Consider the following 11,626-nt stretch of genomic DNA (forward strand, 5'->3'; position numbering starts at 1 on the left):
CTAAAAGCTTTAACAGTTAAAGTTATTATATATAATATACATTATTAACCTGCAGTTGTACAGTATATAGGTAATGTCTATGTGTTCATGTTTAATGAATATGATTATACACATGAAGGGGGGTAGGGGGGTTATGGATCAAAACTATGATAACAACACAGGTTTATTGGGAAAATGTGCCCAGGGATACATTTTTGAGAACCGAGAAATAAGTGCTTGTGGGTACAAATGCCTGCATTTTGTGTGTAATACAAATGTTATGTGGTAGGGGTGTAACAGATCACAGTGGATCACATCGCCCACTAGTGCAAAAACTGCAGGAAGACATAGACCCCAGTACAGTATATATTTCTTGGTTCTCAAAACTGTATCCAATGGCACATGATTCCAATGCGTTATACAGTGGAGGGCAAAATGATTAGCTCTCCAGTGAAATTTTACTTATTTTTCAAATATTTCCCAATTAATGTTTAACAGAGCAAGGGCAGTTTTCATGTAATATTTTTATAGACACATTTTAATTTAAAAGTCTTATTTCTTTTAGTTTGACTGGAATAAAAGCAGTTTTTACATTTAACACTTTAACAGTTTTTAGATTTAAGCTCAATATTTTTTTAGTCAGAACGTTTTTTTGCTTGATGATGTATGTGCGTTTATATATATATATTATCTTATAATTTGGTATAATTTTTTGATATATGCTTGTGTGCTTTAGGAAGCTTATTGGACTTTTTGAAAGATGGTGATGGGAGAAATTTAAAATTGCCTCAACTTGTGGACATGGCGGCCCAGGTAATGTTTCTTTAAATCATACTTTTTCCATTCAGTTTATTCATTATATTGGGCCCTATCATACAGCCGGCGCAATGCGCGACACAATTGTTGTTTGCTAGTTTCAGCTTGGCGCAAGGGTCGTTTTGACATTTTGCGCCATGCTGTTTAGACAAATGCATTTGCGCTCATATGTGCGCCCATAGGCGTTCTGGTCTAAAAAAGGAGGCGTGTTGAGGCGCATTGCTGGCACGTTGCTATTTTGCGGATCTTATATAGATGGTTCAATAGTCTAAAGTCCAGCGCAGAGCACGTTAGTTGTGCGCCTCGCTTACACATTGCTTAATACACAGGGTGTACAACAATATGCAAATATCTTTACAAATGAAAAAATTTTTACATATTAAGGATATATATATATATATATATAGGATATAATATAAAAAGGATAGATATAGGATATAAATATAAAGGATTAAAATATTACAAAAAATATTATTTTCTAGCCTAAGTAAATATAAAAACCATACTTTCATGCCTTCATCTCGGGGGGCTTTTCAGTTTATTCATGACAATTTGCTTTTGTATAATGTCATCATTAGTAGTAGTATTATTTATTATATGCATATTTATATTTGTTTTATTAAAAACAAGCTTAGATTTGCCCACCTGTCAGGTTTTAGACCATATGGGGCACAAAATGTAAATTAGCATATAACTCAGTTTTTTGAGCACATGTCGTTATTATTGTTCATTTATTCGTTTGCTGGAAATTAGAACTGAATTTAGAAATAGTTTTGAAACAAATCTTTGCGCTTAATAAACGAAAATAATTATGTATAGGCTAATAGATGTCTGTGCGTACAACACGTGTCCCCCCGTGAAAGTAAATAATGAGGAGGCTCATCTCTCATTCTTGTGCTGTAGATGCTCTGTTTAACTGTTTTTCTCTAGTGAATTGTTCAGTTTTTCCACTTACAAAGTCCGCCATGTAAATAGCAAATGCACCATTGCGCGATGCAACTGACTCTTAAAGGGAATAGGAGATGAGACTCTGATTGGTTTATTCTCAAAACACACCTATAACTCATTAAGAGAATAAGCTCAACACTGTTAGACCATGTGCTGTAGCGCAAAGCGGATCTTTCCGTCCTTAAAATAGCAAAAGTGGATTCAGACACGCCCTTAATGCGTTTGCGCCCTGCGCTTTGCACTCTAAACGTCCACAGCTTGGCTAAAACAAGGCTAAACTTGGGCTGTCAGTGAAAATCTAATGGACATCTAAGAGTAGCCCAAAACTAGACTACTCGTCAAGTAGAAAGATTAGACAGACTTTATATGTGTAGTCATTCATTCCTGTTTATTTGATCACTAGTCTAGTTTTGGCTTATTCTTAGACGTCCATTAGATTTTCACTGACAGCCTAAATTTAGCCTTGTTTTAGCCAAGACGACTATGTTTAGACATCTATTAGACATCTCTTAGACATCCTTTAAAAAGAAAAAATGCCTGCTGGGTTTTATGTTACTTTCCATTAAACATAAATCGGGGAAAAATATATACAGGGGGGCTAATAATTCAGGAGGGCTTATAATTCTGACTTCATTGTTTCAGATCGCTGCTGGCATGGCCTACATCGAGCGGATGAACTACATCCACAGAGACCTGCGAGCTGCCAATATCCTGGTCGGAGATGGTCTGGTCTGTAAGATTGCAGATTTCGGTCTGGCTAGACTGATCGAGGACAACGAGTACACAGCTAGACAAGGTCAATCTGTGCTCCAAACTTGATCTTAATCCACTCAGCATATTTCTTCCATTTGCCTGAGTCTCCTCCTTTATTTGAGACTATCAGATGTTATTTATCTCCTCCTCTGCCTCTATTCGATTTCATTCCAGCTCATTTTCTTCTAATTCTCCTTTAACTGCGGTTCAATTTCCATCTTTCATTGCTCTATTTTGGGATGCTTTATCTCAGTCCTCCGGTTCAGCGCCTTTTCATTTGATCTGCAATTTTCATAAATCATTAGGAAATGTGCTGAAGTGATTGTCTCGATGCTGGTGTTGTAGGAGCGAAGTTTCCCATTAAGTGGACTGCACCAGAGGCGGCTCTCTATGGTAAATTCACCATCAAATCAGACGTGTGGTCTTTCGGCATCCTGTTGACGGAGCTCATCACCAAGGGCAGAGTGCCGTATCCAGGTGCGTCCCAAATATGTGTTGGTTTGTTGAAAGAAACAGAGTAAAAATGCACCATGAATTCAAGATAAGGGGGCCAAAGATTTACCTGTAGGAGGCTATTATGGCTGCTGCAATAAAAGGGATAGTTCACCCTAAAAAATTGAGTTCTGTCATCGTTTACTCACCCTTCACTTGTTTGAGTTTCTTTTGTTGAACACAAAACCAGATATTTTGAAGAATGTTGGAAATGGTTGGCCTTTTTTTTTTTACTATTGAGGTTTTTTCATTCATTTTCCTTCAGCTCAGTCTCTTGTTTATCAGCGGATTGAACCGCCAATTATTCCAGCATATGTTTTACGCAGCGTATACCCTTGCAGCCACAACCCATTACTGGGAAACACCCATACACTCTCACATTCACATTCAAACACTATAGAATAAATTGGACAAACTAAATTGGCCATAGTGCATGTGTTAAGACCGTGGGGAAACTGGAGCACCCGGAGGAAACCCATGCCAGCAATATGCAAACTCTATGGATCTTCTTTTGTGTTCAACAGAAAAAAAGAAACTCATACGTATGTGTAAATGGTTGATGTTCATTTTTGGGTGAATTGTACCTTTAAACTGACTGAAGAGTGTTAGGTTTACTGCATTTCATTTACAGATGAACACATGCCATCAAATATTGTATTCTGATTCACAAATTTGCCTGTTCAGATCGCAAAAACTACATACTGTGTAAAGAACAGCTCATTTATTATTTAGGTAATAATAGTTAAACTAGGGGGCGGCGTGGTGGCGCAATGGGTAGCGCTGTTGCCTTACAGCAAGAAGGTCACTGGTTCGAGCCCCGGCTGGGTCAGTTGACATTTCTGTGTGGAGTTTGCATGTTCTCCCCGTGTTGGTGTGGGTTTCCTCCGGGTGCTCCGGTTTCTCCCACTGTCCAAAGACGTTAGTATAGGTGAATTGGGTAAGCTACATCATCTGTAGTGTGTGTGCGTGTGTGTGAATGAGAGTGTATGGGTGTTTCCAGATGGGTTGCAGCTGGAAGGGCTTCCCCTGCGTAAAACACAGAGGCTGTATAAGTTGGCGGTTCATTCCGCTGTGGTGACCCCTGATTAATAAAGGGGCTAAGCTGAAAAGAAAATGAAGGAATGAATAATAGCAAAACTAAAAACCTGAGTAATATATTGTATAAAAAAATCTACGTAAAAATGGCAAAGAAATACACTACTTGTGAAATGTTTGGGGTAAAGCAAAAAATAAATGACTAAATAAATAAAACAGCAATATTATTACAATATTAAAACGTTAGTACAATTAAAATACATATTTTTAGCTTTTTTAACTTATTATAAAATACAAGTTATTCCTGTACAGCACAATTATCTGCTAGTTGGGTAAACCTTCATTCGTTTTCCTTCAGCTTAGTCCCTTGCTTATCAGGGGTCGCCACAGTGGAATGAACTGCCAACTATTCCAGCATATGTTTTACGTAGCAGATGCCCTTCCAGCCACAACCCAGTACTGGGAAACACCCACACTTTTTCACACACACATATCATACACTACGGACAATTTAGTTCATCCAATTCACTTATAGTGCATGTTTTTGGACTGTGGGGGAAACCGGAGCACCCAGAGGATACAATATAATATGAATTCAAATTCAAACAAGATTATTTAGCTTACCACACTGTCAGATAATTTAGCTTGTTTCAAGGAAAAACTCACTTAATTTTGACTTGCTATTACTGAAAACCAAACAATAATTTTTGCTTTTGTAGAAAATGTTTCTTGATTTAAGAATCGTTAGATAATTTAGACTAGAAACCAGGTAAAAACTCTTAGTTAGAAAAGCATTTTTGTAGTGTATGTTTGATTAATCTAATGCAGAGGTGCCCAGACTCAGTCCTGGAGGGCTGGTGTCCTGCAGAGTTTAGCTCCACCTTGCTTCAACATGTCTACCAGGATGTATATCTAGTAGTATATCTAGCAAGAGCTTGATTAGCTGGTTCAGCTGTGTTTGATAGGGTAGGAGCTAAACTCTCCTGAACACCAGTTTGGACACCCTTGATCTAATGCATCCTTGCTGAGTAACAGAATTAAAGGGATAGTTCACCCAAAAATAATAATTTACTCACGCCTAAATGGTTTTAATCTACTAACAGTACTATAAAATTCGATGCCAATATTTTTATTTTTGGGTGAACCATCCCTTAAATGTTCTTTTGGAAACTCTCACTGAACTCAAACTTCAAAACAATATTACTGGTATTAATTTTAACTATGCCTTTAAGATCAGGTGTAAACAGGGCCTTACTTGTCCAGGTAATCACTGAACATCTAGCAGAGATTTTATATTGTGTAGACTAAAATAACTAAAGAAACCACACATTAAAAATGACTTGAGGCGTCTATATTCAGACATTAATATGATTAGGTATTAATATAATTACATACAGTATGTGTGTAATTAACTAAAGGGATAGTTCACTCAAGAATGAAACTGATATTACAAAAGAAGATATTTTGAAGATTGCTGGATACTGGTAGTCATTGACATTAATAAAAAATACTATGAAAGTCAATAATTTCATACTTTAATTTTTGAGCGAACCATCCCTTTAATTACCTTTAAGAAACATCTCACTGACCTCAAACTTCAAAACAATATTAATTGTGTTAATTGTAACTATCCCTTTAAGATCAGGTGTAAACAGGGCCATAGTTGTCCAGGTAACGTTGAACATCTAGCAGAGATTTTCTGTTCTGTAGACGAAAATAACTCTACCAGTAACCACACATTAAAATGTCTTGAGTTGTCAACATTCAGACACAGTTAAATTCATATCTTGTAAAAGAACTGACAAATAAAGCACATTTTATCAATATTTCAGAAACCGCATGCATTGGTATATCCCCATTACTGTATTCGTCAAATTTTATTAAGCTTTTTTAAACATTTTAGGTAAATGACACATTCAAAACATCATCATCATCGCTCATTTCAATGTAAATGGTGCTGTATGTAAGTTTTTGACTCCTCTAAAGCATAAAAATACTTTAATATGTTTGCAGATATTTAAGATACATGCTAAGTGAACATTCTCGTTTATCTGAAAAACAATGCTGAAGTCAGATATTCTGCTTTGAAAATGCGAGTTGTCCGAACGGCTGTCTTTGTTTTGGTCTTTTAACCCACCCACTGCCAGTTTATTTATTTATTGGCGCATGTACTTGTGCGCTATTAGGAAACTAGTGTAATGGCAGCACACCATCTTTACAAGACTTGGGCAAACTCCACATTTGCTTTCACTCTGCCCGGAAGCCCCAGCTGGCCTGCTTTGGCCCAAGGTATTCGGCAAGCCGATAAAGTCCGGCCGCTGGCCCAGAGTAAGCCCCGCTTTGGTCCGACCAGGCCCAGGAAGTGACTGTAGAAACGTGACTGGCCCTGGCACACTCGCTTTAGACACGACAGTGGAAACGCAGCTATTGTTAGCATTTAACACTGAATAAAGCACATGAGGTGTACCTGAGGTGATCATGTCATCAAGTTTTCTGTTGTTCAGCTGCAAGAATTAGAAACCGTTTCTAAAATATTAATTTCAGGTGTTGATTGATAAAAACTCCCTTTAATATGGTCAATTTAAATGGTGCTGTTTCTTTTACTTAGAACAAGACTTAAATCAGACTTATTTCAGCCTTTAGGCTCAATAGTCAGACACACTACTGTTGATTTCGTCAATCTGGCAACCTGCGCTTCTGTGTGTGTTTTGATCCAGAAGTGCTAGTTTAACCACAGGGTGTCAAACTTACATACAGCACCTTTAAGTGTAAGTGAATTGTTAAGTACAGCAAGGACTTTCATGGCGCTGTATATGCTGGCAGTGTGAATTAAAAAGGCGCTTTAAAAAGTGCTTGAATCTGCTTTTATGAAAGAGTGGGAACCATAGACTGTAAAAGATATGGACATAGTATCTGTGACGTCAGCCATTGATTTCTGAACAATGCAAAAGAAGCTACCAGTAGGCATGGCCAACCGTCGCCATTTTGGTTGCACGTTATCGCACTGACCGCGGAATACTAAACAAGGGCAAAGAGGAGGAGCGTGAGCAGAGCTACAGACACATACTGGCATTTTGCTGAGACAGACTTTTTTTTGGAAGAACGCTTAATACTTCATTACCTGTGACTTGTTTCTGTTCTGACCACATGTGCTTGGCTGTACTCTATATTAATAAAGTGTTTAGTCTTTTAAAAACACTGCTGTAATACATTGAGCCACTAGCATTGTTCTTAAGATGTTTTTCTACAGCAGGAAAACGCGAATTACTTCCAAACACTTCAGATATAGTCTGTGTTAGTAAATGCAAGACTATTGATGAAATCCAGGCATAACTCTGTATGATAACGCTTCAGATGACTGTTCTAGAGCCTACAGCTAACCAATCTGTCAGATTCTGAAGTGCATTACAGGTCTAAAGAAAAATATTAATGATAAATGATCCGAAATAAAACAAATACATTTATAGAGATGGTGTATAAGTATATCATTTCACTCACCTGGGAAATGGAGGCAACTTGAACGGTTTGTGAGCACAATTAAGAGCACACAGCATGCTATAGTAACTGATAAATGCAGGAAATAATTCCAAAAGGCAACTGACTGTGTAAACATTAAACAAAACAAAAATACAATGTGCATGCCGAGTTCAGCGGCTAATCAGCCGGAATCAGCTGAGGTGACGAGACAGCGAGCAGCGAGACCTAGCTGTCACTCAAGTGGCCACGCCCTTAATTATGCAGACTTAATAAAAACAAAATGGATGAGTTATAAAAAAAAAATCTCCCCCCTCACAGTTGTCATGAAGGGTAATCATGGCTTCATGCACCCAAACCATCTTTTGTACCAGGCTGTAAACATGCTTTTATCAACTGAAATTTGGCCAATTTACCATTGCAGTCAGAAATCACCTGGATTTCCTGGAGCCAGCCCCCAAAGGCGATGAAATTGCAGTTTTAGTTACTTCCGTATTGGCTTCCCGAGGGAGAGCAGGAGGTTGCCGCTTGGTGGGAACGCTTTTAATTGCTTAAAGGGACAGTTCACTCAAAAATGAAAAGATATTGATATCTTAAAATATATTTTAAAATATATCTTATTAAAGAATGCTGGAAACAGGTAGCCATTGACATTAATAAAAAAGTACTATGGAAGTCAATGGCAATATTACAATTTTTCAAAAACATCTCACTGACCTCTTAAAACATTAGTGTTCCATTTGAGACAACTCTACATACATATACTATGCTGTTGAGTGTGTAAGTGCATAAATACATAGTGCATCAATGCATAGTGTATAGTGCACCATTTAGGATGGAGCTTTTGATTAAAGAATGCTAGAAGCAGGTAGCCATTGACACTAATAAAAAAAATACTATGGAAGTCAATGGCAATATTAACATTTTTCAGAAACATCTCACTGACCTCAAACTTCTTCTTCTCTGTGTGTAATGTTTGTGCACAGGAATGAACAACCGAGAGGTGCTGGAGCAGGTGGAGCGCGGGTACCGTATGCCATGTCCGCAGGGCTCGCCGGCGTCTCTGCACGAGCTCATGCTGCAGTGCTGGAGGAAAGACCCCGACGAGAGGCACACGTTCGAGTATCTGCAGAGCTTCCTGGAGGATTACTTTACCGCCACTGAGCCCCAGTACCAGCCCGGAGAGAACCTGTGATAGACACACTCGCGTTCATTAGTTCAATATATCCTCCAGGAAAGACGCCGTCGCCTTTACTTTCTAGCACAGTACCTCCATAAACTGATTTTCGATCCACAGCCTCTCAATCACAAGCTTCAGTGCAATCGCTCATCTTGTGCTTTGGCTTGAGACTTACTTGCAAGCTTGGGTCACTTTGAGAAATAGTCTAAAATGTCATTTTATTTAACTTGAGCACATTAATATGCCTGTCTGCTGTTTAAAGGGATAGTTCGCTCAAAAAATGGCTGATCATTTACTCACATTTTCATGTTTCTATCTTCAGGAGAATGCTGAAAGCTGGTAGCCATTGACTTCCATTGTATTTTTTGTGTGTGTGTTTTTCCTACTATGGAAGTCAATGGTTACCGGTTTCCAACATTCTTCAAAATATCTTCTTTTGTGTTTAGTAGTTTTGGAGCCTCTTTTGGAGTAAATATTAAGTATTTTTTATTTTTGAGTGAACTATCCCTTAAAGCAATTAACCACATACTGTATGTAATCATATTAATACCTGCTTGTTTCTCTATATCCACCAACTGTGTGAATGTTGACGACTCAAGTCATTTTAATGTGTGGTTTCTTGTTGAGTTATTTTAGTCTACTGAAAGGAAATCTCTGCTAGATGTTTAACGGTTACCTGGACAACTAAGGCCCTGTTTACACCTGATCTTAAAGGGATAGTTCAACAAAAAATGAAAATTAACACACAGTTTGCTCACCCTCAAACTTTACGAGTTTCTTTTTTTCTGTTGAACACAAAAGAAGGTATTTTGAAGAATGTTGAAAACCGGTAACCAATGACTTCAATAGTAGGTAAAAAAAAAACATTTTTAAACATGGTTTTTAACATTAAACACAAAGAAACTCAGATTTTGAACAAGTGAAATGTGAGGAAATGACTGAATTTTCAGTTTTGGGTGAACTGAAATGATGCATTTAGGTGTTTCGTTTTCAATGTTTGACCACTTTCATGATTTCCTTTCGAAAGCATGATTTTCGGCCAGGAGCATGGATGGATTTTTTCAGATTTTTTTCCAACTAATATTGCTAAATAAACTCAATAAGACAATGGAAAACTATCCATTAAGCCTCAAAACTAAACCCAACTTTCTGGATTTGTGTTAGATTCAGGTTATGATGTTTTTTGCTTAAGATTTCAGACACCAACATGTGTGAATTGGTGTTTTTTTGTGGTCATTTGAATGAAATCAGATCGAATGCATCGTCAGCTATTTCTGGAAGCTCGAATAGTTTAAACCCAGTTACACCTGTGTTTGGAGTCATCAGATATAGCAATTGAATTAATTGACAAAACGCATCGTAATACTGTGTACACGGGGTCTGAGATTTTTTTTATAGATCTGTCTGTTATCTGTGGTTTGTTTAGTGCTGAATGTGACGTGCCGGTCTGTTCTCCATTCATGAAGACAGCTCAAGAATGAGAGCACTCAAGGTTATTATTTCACATGCTATTCAGAATGTGCATTTTACAAATAACAATTTTGCATTTCTGTTTGTGTTTGTTTGTTATTGTCTGGTAAATATATATATATTGAATCCAAAGCTGAAGCCAAAAATTCAATCTTAAAATTACAGAAGAAATCAGCATCTCCAGACACTTGAAGATGCTTTTGTTTTGTTTTTATGCCAGTCATCTTATAGCTTTATAACCTTTTTTGTTTAATTGTGAACCTAACAGTCTTATATTATCTTATTAGAAAGCAGCTCTGTCATATAACAGAGCACCTGATGTCAGCAAACAAAAAAGACTTTCTTCAGAGCTGTCCTTTATAATGAAACATTGCTGCAATTCCTCCAGCATTTCTACACTCTATTTTACATTTTATGTCATATCTCAATAATTTAAGTACCTATCAAACCTGTGCCTTAATTGGGGGTTTACAGTGAAAACTATAGCCCTGAACTGGAGAATGTGTAATACAGTTATGCAATGTGTTTGTGCCAATCTATTACACTGAGCTTACTGAACTGAACCCGTGTGTCTAACATGTGTCTTTTACTCAGCTTTTACACTGTCACAGAGATCAGCTGCTCACAACTCAATGTGGGTTATCATGGGAAATACGCTTGTGTAAAAATGGATCGCTTCTAGTTTAATAAGGTGAGCATACGTACATTTGCAGAAGACATTGACAGACCTGAGCAATCATGTTCTGGAAGTCAAAACTCCATTCGCCCATTTTAACTGATAAACCTGTAAAGATTGCTTGTGTTTGTGCTTTTGCCATTAATTTAGGTTTTTTTTTTAAGTAGAATGTATTGAAGAAATTTGTGCAGAAAACCTACATTGCCCATAATGCTGTGCAGAAAATTAACCAATCAGACTTTGCAAGTATGCCAAAAGGTATATTCAGCTCCGCCCATTCCCATGAAGCACCATCTGTTTCCATTCAGTATTTTTTCTAAAGTTGTATTTGATAACAGAATGTGTGCAAAAAACTACATTACCCATGTTGCTGTGCAGAAAATTAACCAATCAGACTTGGCAAGCATGCAAAAAGATATCTTTAGCTCTGACTATACCAGTGAAGCACTATCTGTTTCCATATATTCAGTATTTTTTAAAAGTTGGATATGATAACAGATTTGGTGCAGAAAAACTACATTACCCATGATGCTGTGTAGAAAATTAACCAATCAGACTTGGCAAGTATGCAAAAAGATATCTTTAGCTCCACCCATTCCTATGAATATATATATAGTTGAAGTCAAAATTATTATCCCCCCTTTGAATTTTTTTTTTTTCTTTTTTAAATATTTCCCAAATGATGTTTAACAGAGCAAGGACATTTTCACAGTATGACTGATAATATTTTTTCTTCTGGAGAAAGTCTTATTTTATTTCAGCTAGCATTAAAACCGTTTTTAATTTTTTAAAGCCATTTTAAG

General features: G+C 37.1%; 1 protein-coding gene across 3 annotated transcripts in view; it reads left to right on the plus strand.

The window, feature by feature from the left end:
* yrk (Yes-related kinase) overlaps positions 1 to 10,710 on the plus strand; it is a 70,847-nt gene extending 60,137 nt beyond the window's left edge. For all 3 annotated transcript variants that reach the window (XM_056479310.1, XM_056479308.1, XM_056479309.1), the window contains 4 exons: positions 716 to 792; positions 2,386 to 2,539; positions 2,842 to 2,973; positions 8,484 to 10,710. In XM_056479310.1, the coding sequence (XP_056335285.1) occupies positions 716 to 792; positions 2,386 to 2,539; positions 2,842 to 2,973; positions 8,484 to 8,692 (572 nt within the window). In that variant the 3' untranslated portion in view covers positions 8,693 to 10,710. The remainder of the gene's footprint in view (positions 1 to 715; positions 793 to 2,385; positions 2,540 to 2,841; positions 2,974 to 8,483) is intronic.
* Positions 10,711 to 11,626: the final 916 nt, after the last annotated feature.

The sequence above is a fragment of the Danio aesculapii genome, chromosome 19 (genome assembly GCF_903798145.1).
Source record: "Danio aesculapii chromosome 19, fDanAes4.1, whole genome shotgun sequence".
Classification (NCBI taxonomy): domain Eukaryota; kingdom Metazoa; phylum Chordata; class Actinopteri; order Cypriniformes; family Danionidae; genus Danio; species Danio aesculapii.